The sequence below is a fragment of the Bombina bombina genome, chromosome 3 (assembly GCF_027579735.1).
Source record: "Bombina bombina isolate aBomBom1 chromosome 3, aBomBom1.pri, whole genome shotgun sequence".
Lineage (NCBI taxonomy): Eukaryota > Metazoa > Chordata > Amphibia > Anura > Bombinatoridae > Bombina > Bombina bombina.
Genome location: NC_069501.1, coordinates 1,123,104,823 through 1,123,118,203, shown reverse-complemented (window position 1 = coordinate 1,123,118,203; position 13,381 = coordinate 1,123,104,823). Strand labels below are relative to the sequence as shown.

The window sequence follows — 13,381 nt, the reverse complement described above, 5'->3', positions numbered from 1 at the left end:
GCGGCTGGAGTTTTGTCGTTAGATGTCTAACGCTCACTTCAGACACGACTCTAAATACCGGAGTTTGAAAAATCCCATTGAAAAGATAGGATACGCAATTGACGTAAGGGGATCTGCGGTATGGAAAAGTCGCGGCTGAAAAGTGAGCGTTAGACCCTTTTTTGAGTGACTCCAAATACCGGAGGTAGCCTAAAACCAGCGTTAGGAGCCTCTAACGCTGGTTTTCACGGCTAACGCCAAACTCTAAATCTAGGCCTTATTTTTCTCTAGAGGGTAAAAAGTAAAAAAATATTACTTAAAGGGACATTAAACACTTTGAGATTGTAATATAAAAACTTTGCAATTTACGCTCATTATTTATTTGTCCCCTTTTCCTGTAATTTAACTAAATAGTGTTGGTTTTCAATTCCTCTGAGTTTCTATAAAGTAATAAGTGTTGCCATGTTGGAACCTATGGTTTCCCCTTATCTATCTCTTCTGTGTAGGACTATTAGTGAGTGTTATATAGTGACTTTAACAATCCAATTTTGGAATACACAAAGCCTTTTTATCTTGTATATCTGTCCCCAGCAACGGTGAAAACCTAAGTTCCAATATTTAAACAGCTAATATAATTTTAAAATATGTCTACATATTCTCAGGGTAATCTTTGGTTTTAATACATCTCCATATCTAGCATTTATTTACTATTTAATATCATTTTAAATCCCACTTTTAAGCTATGACACATGTATACAAGTTAAATACGACTAAATATGACTACGAGATGCTCATTAAAATTGCAATTAAGTATTTGGTCATTTAAAACTGCTAATTATAATGCTAAATTATTTTTTGTTTGTTGAGGCATATCAAGTTATAGGGGGATATCTATCAAAGCGTCAACTATGTTGCATTTGCCGGCATCAATACGATCGCCTAACATCGTGGCCGCGTATCTCAATACGCTCTCCTTATTTATGAATAAAAAGACGCACACCAAGTACGGGGCGATGAACATCGGACTGTTGTTAACTAGCAGTCATCAATCTTGCATCTATTCGGCTTTTAACCAAATTTATTTATACCCTGTCACTAAACGCCGCCACTATACTAAAATGTTTAACTCCTATTCCGCCACTTCCCGACATCGCCGCAACCTAAATAAACTTATTAACCCCTATCCTGCCGCTCCCCGCCACCGTAGCAACCTAAAGTTATTAAACCCTATCCCGCCGCTCCCCGAATCACTGCAACCTAAAGAAAGTTATTAACCCCTATCCTTCCGCTCCCTGACACCGCCGTCACAAAATAAAGGTAATAACCCCTAAATCTCTGGCCTCCAACATTACTACCACTAACTAAATCAATTAACCCCTAAACGTCAGCCCCCCACATTGCCACAAACTAAATTAAGCTATTAACCCCTAAACCTAACAACCCCCTAACTTTAAATTAAAATTACAACATCCCTATATTAATATAAATTAAAATGTACCTGTAGAATTAAAATAAACTATTTTAAAATATTAATTAACCTACCCTAACTATTATACTATAATTAAATTAAAATACCAATTAAATAAACTAAATTACATATTAAAGAAACCTAACCCTACTCAAATTATTTAAATATACTATTAAACATTATTAAAGTACTAAATTACAGAAAAAAACAAACACTAAGTTACAAACCCCCCCCCCACTAAATTACGAAAAATAAAAAACCAAATTATCAAAAATAAAAAAGAATTACACCTAATAGCCCTATCAAAATAAAAAAGCCCCCCCCAATAAAAAAAACCCTAGCCTACAATAAACTACCAATGGCCCTTAAAAGGCCCTTTTGTGAGGCATTGCCGCAAAGATATCAGCTCTTTTACCTGTAAAAAAATTACAAAAAAAACGCCAACAGTTAAACCCACCACCCAACCCCCCCAAATAAAAAACCTATCTAAAATAACCTAAGCTCCCCATTGCCCTGAAAAGGGCATTTGTATGAGCATTGCCCTTAAAAGGGCATTTAGCTCTTTTACATGCCCAGACTCTAATCTAAAAATAAAACCCACCCAAAAAAACACTTAAAAAAAACCTAACACTAACCCCCGACGATCCACTTACAGTTCTTGAAGCCCCGCTTGAAGGATCTATCCAGATGTAGAAGTCCTCATCCAGGCGGCAAGAAGTCTTCATACGGGCGGTATCTTCTATCTTCATCCGTCCGGCATGGAGTGGGTCCATCCTGAAGAGCATCCTCTTCATACGGTCGCCACCGTAAACTGGAACTTGAATGCAAGTGAAATCATCCAAGATGGCGTCCCTTGCATTCCTATTGGCTGAAAGATTTCAATCAGCCAATAGACTTAGAACTGCTAAAATCCTATTGGCTGTTCCAAGCAGCCAATAGGATTGAGTTCTCATCCTATTGGTTTTTCCAATCAGCCAATCAGCCATTAGAATGAGAGCTCAAATCCTATTGGCTGATTGGAACAGCCAATAGAATGAGAGCTGCTCAAATCCTATTGGCTGATTGGAATTTTTTTGTTTGTGAAAAACCAAGCAGTGGTAAAATATAACATAAGGTCTGTCTGGTATCCTAATTGAGTTTTCGTGTACGTGTGCATGTATTCCCCCATAAAAATCAATGGAGAAAAAAAGTAGAAAAAAACCTAACACCATGCCATTTTCTCATTACCGATAGAAGTCAATGGAGAAAAAAAAATGTTGAAAAAAATCTATAACATATATAGACACATACATATATATATATATATATATATATATATATATATATATATATATATATATATATATATATATATATATATATATATATATATATATATATATACTGTGTGTATATATATATATATATATATATATATATATATATATATACACAAATACATGTATCTCAGGTTTTCTAACACCTGAGATCTGATATCTTTGAGCCCTTATAACTTTTTTGTGCAATATTTTTATTAAATCATTTTTATTAGACAGTGTTATTATGAGTATAACTCTACTTTGTAATGTATTTTTGATTTGTTTTGTGCAACTTTTTAGTTTCGGAAAACAGTTAACCAGAGCTCTAAGATCGGGGTAAAGATTTAAGCGTAAATGATTCGCAAATAAGCGTCATGAAAATGGCTCGTGAAAAAACACAATTACGCTAGCGCAAATCCGTTTGCACCTCACTTATAATCTCACCCTTTGTGTAGAAAAAAGTGCTGTTTTTCAGAAAAAAATGTATTGACTTAAAATTGGGATTTTCGGTCAACACTACCGCTTACATGGCATAGGTTAGTTTTTCCATATATGGAAAATATCACTATGGTTTACTAGTCAGGGTTTAAAAGCTACTAAGCTACTTGTTAGTTTGGATCTCTGAAGAAGTGTACCTGGTGGCACAGGAAACACGTCAGGTCATTGTGTATATTTTGATGACAATAAATAATAGACTTTTCACTGCACCAAGGTGATGTCTGCATTTTTCTTCGAATTGGTGTCTATGTTAAAGCTACTAGCGCAGAGAGAAAAAGTTACCAGTTTACTCAATGTTAAAGATGTGAAAAAGTCAAATTTCTAAGTCGTCTGCTGCAATTTCTAAGCCATCCAGGACTAGTGGATCACTGAAAATGTCAAGACCTGTATAAAGTATATATATATATATATATATATATATATATATATATATATATATATATATATATATATATATATATATATATATATATACATAATATCAGTGGTATATTAAGGTTTTTTGCTGTCCCAGGCACTCAAAATTCCCCCCCTTCCAAAAAAAAAGAAAGAAAAGGTTTTAGGCCTTTTTACCACTTAATATTTTTTTGGGTCAGTGTGTAAAATGTTTTTTTTTCCCCATAACAATTCAAAAGAAAATGGATTAGCAAAAAACTTGCATACAGGTGGGTTGAATTGCATGCATCTCATACTATTTTCTCCCTAAGAGAAGGGAGAGAAAAGAAGGGCAGGGGAGAAAAGGGAGGGAAAGAAGGAAGGGAGTGAAAGAAAGTAGGGAGGGAGAGAAGAGAAAAGTGGGAAGGGAGAGGAGAAAAGGGGGAGGGTAAAGAATGGAGTGAAAGAAGGGAGCAAGGGAGGGAGTTGAGAGAAAGATGGGAGGGAAAGAAAGAAGGTAGGGAGTGAGTTGAGGTAGGAAGGGAGGGAGAAAGGCAAAGAAGGAAGAGAGGAAGGGAGGGAAAGAATAAACTTTGAAGCAATCACTGCCCCTTACATGCAACAACATACAGTAAATACCATCAGTAAAGTAATGAAACTTTTTAAGTGTCTGTTTACTATTTACTCTGTGGGTTCATGAATGCAGAGAAAGCTATTAGTAGCTAACATATATTAGCGCTGAGAGTTTATAATTAGACATCCCAAGCTGATCTAAGGAGTGCACAGACGCATCCAGTCTGTTAGTTACTAAGACCTGCAATAAGCACTGCGCTCGCAGACCCACCACATCTGACAATGGGAGGCAGCATATCGGCACAAGGTCTTCTCCTCCAGCCTCACCTTGGAAGCATATCCCTGGGCAAATTTCTCACCAAGAACGCTTCCACTGTAAAAATACCAGCAGCTCTAAATGAAGAAACGGTTTAAAGGACCACTGCCTGTGAAGAGCGACCTTAATCAGCGCATGTGACTTGTCTTCTCTGTAAAAGCCTGCATTTTATCACTGTACTGTGTGCTGGCTTTAGAGAGAGCATAGGGCAGATGTGCTGTCCCTCCCAAATCTGCCGCACTAGGCATCGACCTTGTTGGCCTAGGCAATATTAAGCTTAAAACCAGGACTCAGGTTTACTGCTTAGAGGCGAAGACACACAAGTTTGATGCAGAGAGGCCATGAGACAAACGCTTGCAGAAAATATAAAGCACCCTTGAAATCTAGCCTATAATGCAAATAATTACTGTACATCCCTAAAGGTTCTAATCTTACACCATGAAAATCTTCATTACATCTTCCAGGAAAATTGCAGTATATACTCAAAGCAAATATATGCAAATGTTTTCAAATTATACCAAGGGTATTTATAACTTTGCATTAATTCTGTAAGTATACACAAATGATCCTTTTTACGGATTTATACGCTTTATTTCACATAAGCTTTGAATATTCTCGGGAATACATCATTCACAAATATTCATGCTTAAATAAACAATTTACAATGAAATGTTTTATAGAGACTAAATCTGGTTTTAATACCTAAAAATTTATATTTTATTACGAATTGCAAAGTCAAACTTTAAATCATATCCATTATTAAACATTCAGATTCAAAGAACAAAATGCATTATGCATGAGAAATAAATAAGTTCATGCGGTTAAAAAAAATTAAACCTATAGCAGTTAAGTTGTATGGTCGGTGGTTTCGAAAAAACAAATATGAAATGATTTATCTTAATTTATGAGCTACTGAAATATATGCTTAGTAAGAAAGTTCACAACCATTTAACACAATTTAATAGAAATCTTGCAGCATAAATATAAAAAAATTATTTTTTACTAATAAAACATTCATTCAGGAGGTAAACCTGAAATACACAGGTGACAAAACCCCCTTCTTTATACAGGCTACTTTATGTATTAAATTTGTTTCTGACCGCCCCCCCCCCAACAAAAAAAAAGAACAATTATTGCACAGTACAAAACCTATTTGTTAAGAATTGGCTTTGGCCCCTTCCGTTGGGTGAAATGATCTAAACAAATTTAGCATCTGTTATTGGCAGTGTTCCTTTGAGGTAAACCAATAGCAGCCCCATAGCAGCACAACATTCATATAAATGCAGCCAAGAAGGGATTCATTTACATAAAAAATGATAGTGTCCTAACAATGGGAAACCATTTATTATTGAAAGCAATGCATGGGCTACCAAATGCCTTAACACATTGGCACAGGTGAAATATGGCTTTGCACAATCTTGACAGTAACATTTTATTTATGTTGGGCGGATCACATTATTGAGCACTGCACAAAGTACAATTTATAGCTTCTGTTCATCTTGGGTAACTGCATGGAAATGATGGAGCAAAACCCAAGCTTGACACAGGGCAAAATGTAGGAAACGGGAAAAGGTGTGAATTGTCCCAAAGGCGTGCCCCCGTTTCACTGGAAAACAGTTGCCAGTCAGCTGGGTAAAAGCATGTTCTGACAATAAAAATATTAAAAATGGCTGCAGTGATTTGGCCCAGCTTTTAACCAGCTATCCCAAAACCAATGGAGAAAAAAATCAAGTAGATTTAAACAAGGCTTCCGGGCCATGAGATCACACTGAGCGTTACTTTGCTTCTCTGTTCCTTAAGCATTGGTACAAGTGCAGAATGGCTCATTCCTACAGTAGACAGCCCATTGACAGCAACAATCATGTCTCCGCATCTACAAATTGAATCAGATATATGATTAGTAAACACCTTTAACACAATTTAATAACAGAAAATAAACAATTCAACATTGTGTACCATGTTTTTATAGCAGTTAAGTACATTTTCTACACCATTTAAATTTTCATTCATTTTTTTTGTAAAAGTGAAGTAATCACTGAGAAATGACCTCTAATGGAAACGTATAAATGAGATAGGAAAACATATTCAAAAGTGAAATATGGGGTAAAATAACACAAAGGGGCTCCAGCATTTTAATTAGTGTTTACCTTAAGAAAATTACTTTAAAGTAGCATATTGATGGTATCTTCATCCAGCCAGAATAGTAAATTGCTGAGGCAGCCACTGAGATATATGGGGTAGATTTAGCAAACCCTGAGTGGACATGATTTGCTATAACAAATCTTGTCCGCCCTGCATCGCTAAATGCTGACAGCATATGCTGTCGGCATTTAACATTGCACAAGCATTACACAAGAAATGATTTTGCAATGCCGCCCCCTGCACATTTGCGGCCGCTAGCAGGGAGTGTCAATCATCCCGATCGTTTTTCGGGATGATTGCAGTCTGCCTCCTTTTAGAAGGCTCATGCAGAAAAAGCAGCATCAGCTGCTTAGTAAATATACCCCATGGTATAGAATATGTGGTGAGAGAGGCACTTATTGTTTATGGTGTGTGCTGTATAGCGTGACAGTTCTACGCTGAATGCCCAAATAATCACCTGGCCAGCATTGTCATCTCCAATCTAATACAATTAAAATAGCACTCAATTGTGCTGCTGTTAGTTTGTCTGGCTGAAAACAAGAAAGGGCAGATAACACCTACCACTTCATTTGAACAAAATATGAAGCTTATGTCAAATGTTTGAACTAACTTTAGATGTTAAAGGGACACTCAATAAAAATTAAACTTTCATTATTCAGATAGAGCATGCTATTTTAAACAACTTTCCAATTTACATCCATTAACTAAATGGGCACAGTCTTTTTATATTTAAACTTTTTGAGTCACCAGCTTCTACTGAGCATGTGCAAGAATAAGTGTGTATGCATTTGTGAATGGCTGATGGTTGTCACATGGTACGTGTATGCATTTGTGATTGGCTGATGGCTGTCACATGGTACAGGGGGAGTGGAAAAAGACATAACTTTTAAAATTGTCAGAAAAAAAATCTACTACTCATTTGAAGTTCAGACTAAGTGCTATTGCATAGTCTTGTTATCTTGCATTTGTTGATTATGCAAATCTACTGTGTTGACTGGTCCTTTAAACTTATCTGCTGAATGGTAAATGGGGATGCTAAATGAACCTCACTGGTACTACAGTTCTATCACACTTCTTCCCAATGGGAGGGTTTACGCAGGTTGGTATAAAATGAATCTATTCATATGATGGAAATCAATGGGAAGTCAATAAGTTGTGTTTCTGGCACCTCTCAAAATAGTATAATATTGAAATCACATTGTCAAATAATGTCCCTTTAAGTGTGTTCTCATACATGTCATTTTCCTATGTCCCACTTGTGTTTGTTTTGCTTGTGCCATTAAAGCTATAACGGCTTCTATAGTCAACCGGTGTCAAACAAACAAACCGTTGTAAAATTGCAGCTACTTGCAATTGATTAGTTTAACCCTTGTTTTCCCAGGGACAACTCCAATTGTTGGCCTCCTGGAAGTCTGTCCCATGTTGTAAAAATATGCTGTGAGTTGTGGGATTTCGAATGGAGATATGTAGCAGAGGGAATTAGAAATGAGGTCTTTTTTGGTCTTGTGTATAGATTTGTCTGCATATTGTGGTCACTGACTCTCCTGCACTTTACATTAAATACTAGAATAATAAAATATCTTATATGGTGAACTGTGAATTGCCTGCATGTTACAGACCAGGTACAATAATACAATATTTAACATTTTGTTCACAAGTGTTATTGTTGGTTCGATGTCTGAAGAGAGAATGGAGGTGGTGCGCTAAAGTTAGCAAGCTGACATTAATTATGGATATGACTGTGTGACTGCATAGGAAGCTTTAAAAGGCCTATGGGCTCCATTTATCAATTGACAGATGGTCAAGGTTCTCTTCCAGTAACTTGTCCACCCAGCATTGCCATGAGCAGGTAGCATCTGCCTACATTTATCATTGCATAAGCGGCTGCTTGCACAACGCCACTCCCTGCTCTCACATGGCCAATCGCTATCGGATCAGGATGAGTTCACTCCACCACACTTGAAGTTGCGGAGAGGCTAAGTAACCTGCAGTCTTAAAACCACAGCTACTTAACTAGGGTTTCAGCTTAATAAATAGGGCCCTATGAATGCATAATTCAGTGCTAGGTCATTCAGTTTTGAAGTCCCTAGCATTTCTGTACCTATATGATCTACCTTAACTTATTATCTGGATTCTGCTACCTCCCTGTCCTGCTGCTTTGCCACCTATCTTGGACTGATAACCTCTTTACTGACTCTTGAAACTGTTTACTGGATTTGCTCTCTCAGCTTTATTGTCTGGCTTCCCTTGACTCTTCAGGTTCCTGACCCTGGCATGAATTTTGGCTACCCATCTGTTTGCTGGGTAATCTTGACTACCAATTACAGTTTGCTCCTGTTACTGGCCTGTACCGCATCACCTGCACTGTTAGCTCTTACAAGATTGGTAGCTTTTCGTTAACATTATACAATGAGTGTTTTGGGGTGGAACTATGGAAACCATTGGTGTGCATGGTCAACAGTTTTGTAAATTGCTTTATTGATTGCTCTATTACAACTTGTTCCTGGAATTTTCCATCTGAATTTATTTTATTCATGTTTTAATTTTTTTTTTATTAACCTACATGATTTTTAGACAATTATGAACTTTCTGTGTTATACTTTAATTTCCATAAGACTGACAGGCCCCAATTTATCAAGGTCTGTCGGACCTCATCCGACAGTGCGGATCAGGTCCGACAGACCGCTGAATGTGGAGAGCAATACGCTCGCCGTATTCAGCATTGCACCAGCAGCTCACAAGAGCTGCTGGTGCAACGCCGCCCCCTGCTGACTCGCGGCAAATAGGCCGCCAGCAGGGGGGTGTCAATCAACCCGATCTTACTCAATCTGGTTGAATTGCAGCGATGTCTGTCCGCCTGCTCAGAGCAGGCGGACAGGTTATGGAGCAGCTGTCTTTGTGACCGCTGCCTCATAACTACTGTTTCTGGCGAGCCTGCAGGCTCGCCAGAAACACGAGGCATCAAGCTCCATTCGGAGCTTGATACATATGCCCCATAGTCTTTTCTCTTCAATATAGTAATTTACAAAAAAAGCGAGTGAAGCAATTGCACCAACTATAATTAATTTTAGAACTCCATTGCATGTTTTTATACATGGAACAAAAATTGAGAAATAAAATATCTACAACATTAATCTTAAAATACGTGTACAATAAAATTAAGACAGAAATTGTGAGAGTTATCAGAATTAACTTACTTTAGTCGACCATCGTAATAAGCAGGCGTCCCAAGCACAATCGTTTTAATGAAGAAAGGCTGGTTTGTGTGATTTTCCTCATAACCGCCAACAATACTAAATCCCCAACTTCCCAAGTTGCTCCTCCGCAAAACCACATCATGGCAGCTGTGAAGGTAACTGCAGGGAGAAATCATTACAAATAGTTAATCATTTAAGAAAACAACAGATGACTGAAAACAAAAATACCTGGGATGGTTAAGGCATCCCTAATTCAAGGTACCGGAAGACGCATACAAATTACAAGAACTTTACTTTCTGTGCTTATCTTAATTGTGCAATGTTTTTTCTCAGGATATTATTTTCTGTGGGATGCCAGTATTAAAGGGATACTAAACCCACATTTTTTTCTTTCTTGATTCAGATAGAGGGGCCGATTTATCATGCCCCTGTATGCTGCCTTATGCAGCTGTTTCCGCGAGAGCCTTCAGGTTTGCCGGAAACAGGATTTAAGAAGCAGCGGTCATAAGACCGCTGCTCCTTAACTGGTCCGCCACCTCTGAGGCGGTGGACAGCAATCAGCCCAATCGGATACGATTGGGATTATTGACACCCCCTGCTAGCGGCCGCGAATCTGCAGACCGCGAATCTGCAGCGGGCGGTATTGCACCAGTATTTCACGAGAAATACTTGTGCAATTATAAATGCACACAGCGTATGCTGTCGGCATTTATTGATGTGCGGCGGACATGATCCGCTACAGCAGATCATATCCATCTGCACAATGATAATTCGGCCCCAGAGCATGCAATTTAAATCACTTCTGGTATTAAAATGACCTCTTTCTCTTTGGATCCATTCTCCGCATGTCTTGAGCACTTTATGTAAAACATTATTACGAACATTGCTGCCATATAGTGCTTAAGACACATGCATGCTCCTAAGCCTACTTCTGTATGCTTTCATTGAAAGGAGTTATCTTTTCACAACAGATCCAAAGAGAAAGTGGTAAATTTGATAAAAGAACTAAACTGAAAACATGTACACTCTATCTAAACTGTGAAAGTTTAATTTTAAAGGAAGATATTCTAGCTCAAAATTTTCTCAGTTTCACACATCTCACTGTAAAAGAAGCATCCAATCTGGATGCTAGTCCCAGGACTAACACAGGAGCATGCACCTGGCATGTGCAGACACAATAAATGTAATTCCCTTTCCAGTTTCAAAGGTTATTATGAAATCTTACAAGATTATGGTGAAATTCCATGAGATCACAGTAAAGCAAAGTGTGAATTGCACCCATGAAGTCGACGGATCACAGAATAATTGATCTGGTGAGCTGAAGAAGTTTTGAGGTAAAATATATTTTTGCATAGAGGATTTCATGTGATATTTTCAGTGATTTAGCATACGGATGACGTGTCACTTTAACTTGCATGTTATGTTAAGCTTGTAATGTTATTTTCCCATCCAGTGCACTGTATAGGTAAGTACACTAGGTCAGTGATTTTTAACCTTTTTTTGCCGTGGCACACTTTTTTGCATTAAAAAATCCTGTGGCACACCACCATCCCAAAATTTAAAAAAAATCACACATTGTAGCCTAATACAGCATATATATATACACATACACACAAACACACACATACATATATATATATACACATACACACAAACACACACATACTGTATGTATTGTGCTGTTATGCCATGCCTCCTACAAACTACCCCTGCACTGGGAGTAAAAAACAATCAAAGTTTAAAAAATTTGTCACACTGTTGTCAGTCTGCCGTGGCACACCTGAGGATCTCTCACGGCACACTGGTTGAAAAACACTGCACTAGGTAGTGAACTTATAGTTAACTTTGTGAAGATTTTTAATCACATGTACTTCAATAAAGAAAACAAGAAGTTAATTAATTACACGATTCACAGATGGAACAAGAGCTGAAAAAATATGATCCAGATCTCCCTATAAATATCTGAAAGGAGAAATGTAATCTAATTAAACAGAGTCGTTTCTCACCAGTAAAAAGACATTCTTGCAGCTCTTGCATTTTTATTTTTGCTACAGCTACATAGAATATGACGACAGATAGGATCTGAGTAGCCCATCTAACCTGCTCAATATGCTTGTTCTGCAGTAAATTACAGCAGGAAAAGTGTAGATAAGGCTCATCCAACATTATCCTTAAGGGCAAAAGACTGCATTTAAAGGGACTCAGAGAAAAACAAACAAATGCTTTAAAAGCTTAAAAGGTAAGCATGTTTAATTTATCTTATTTAATTGTAGAGCTAGCTATAAATAAGCATATTTGCTGCTGTAAGCAATCACTGTCTGGCATGTAGCTGATCTAGGCAATGAGGGGGATTTTGAAGGAAATCTAGGTTCCAGAATTTGCATTTCTGTAGGGCAAGCACATTTTTTACACAAAAGCAATGTGTTTAACAACAAAGGCAAGCAAAGTAAATAATTAATGTATATTCTGAAGTTAAACATTTGGCCTGGATTACAAGTGGAGCGCAAAAATATCAGCACAATTAAGCGCTTACACAGCTCAAGTTAGCTCAATAACTCTCCTATTCAAGCACTCATATTACAGTTAAACTTCCCTCCCCCCATGCTAAAGCCTCAGGTGCACTAACTTCTGGAGGTCAGATAGCGAGGCAACGTTAGGTCCCTCTCAACATAGACTGCTGTTCTGGTCTGGCTTTCGCTGGCTTGCTAACCCAAAGGTGTGCTAAGTGCTCTAAAACCAAAAGTGCGTTAAAGAATACTTGAAATAGCATTGTTCTTCACTCAAAAGAAAAATATTACTTCTATTCTATAAATATTGCGCTATATTGCGCTATCCATTGAAGGTATAGGGCGCACTAAAGAGATCTCGGTCATGCTAAATATTCTCTGGTTATTCTGTTTTAGCACTCAATTTGTAATCTAGGCCTTTATATTATAATCCCAAAGTGTTTAATGTCCCTTTAAGTAAATCCCTGTGTTGGTATAACTGTGCAAACTTGTAACACAGGCAATTAGATTTTGTAATACCGGGATAATGTTACAAATCTGCTCTGTCTCCAGCCCTCTAGGATGAATGTTGGCTAACTTTGAATGTACCACAAAAACTAAAGTGCCCTTAGGGGCAGGGAATGCATTGGAGGTTCCTTGTGGGAAGTGTGGTGGTTTTGCCTTGTAATTTTACTTATATCTTTAAAACATTAAACATTGAGCAGCTACTTCTGTTCCTCATGTTGGATTGTTTTTCTTTTTATAACTTTGAGTGTAGATTAAGGCATCTATTTATCAAGCTGTCAACCGCAAATACGCTGGAATTCTGCAGCGTATTTGTGGCGAGCCTGATTCCCCTTAGTTATCAAACCCTACAGACCGGCAAAAGTAGAATTTAGTGACGTAACATACGATCCGCCGGACTCAGTCCGACACAGATTGATGCTTACGTCATTACAGATGTTCCGAATGCAAATTCGGCACTATCTGACTGCTTTTGCTAGTTAACAAACTACTACCAGATACACTATTCCGGCCCAGCGTACCTG

At 37.6% G+C, this 13,381-nt stretch overlaps 1 protein-coding gene across 2 annotated transcripts in view; it reads right to left on the bottom strand.

Annotated features, from left to right (window-relative positions):
• Nucleotides 1-5,076: 5,076 nt before the first annotated feature.
• Nucleotides 5,077-13,381, bottom strand: part of LNX2 (ligand of numb-protein X 2) — a 459,961-nt gene continuing 451,656 nt past the window's right edge. For both annotated transcript variants that reach the window (XM_053708490.1, XM_053708491.1), the window contains exons 9-10: nucleotides 9,847-10,005; nucleotides 5,077-6,380 (exon numbers count right to left, since the gene is read on the bottom strand). In XM_053708490.1, the coding sequence (XP_053564465.1) occupies nucleotides 6,245-6,380; nucleotides 9,847-10,005 (295 nt within the window). In that variant the 3' untranslated portion in view covers nucleotides 5,077-6,244. The remainder of the gene's footprint in view (nucleotides 6,381-9,846; nucleotides 10,006-13,381) is intronic.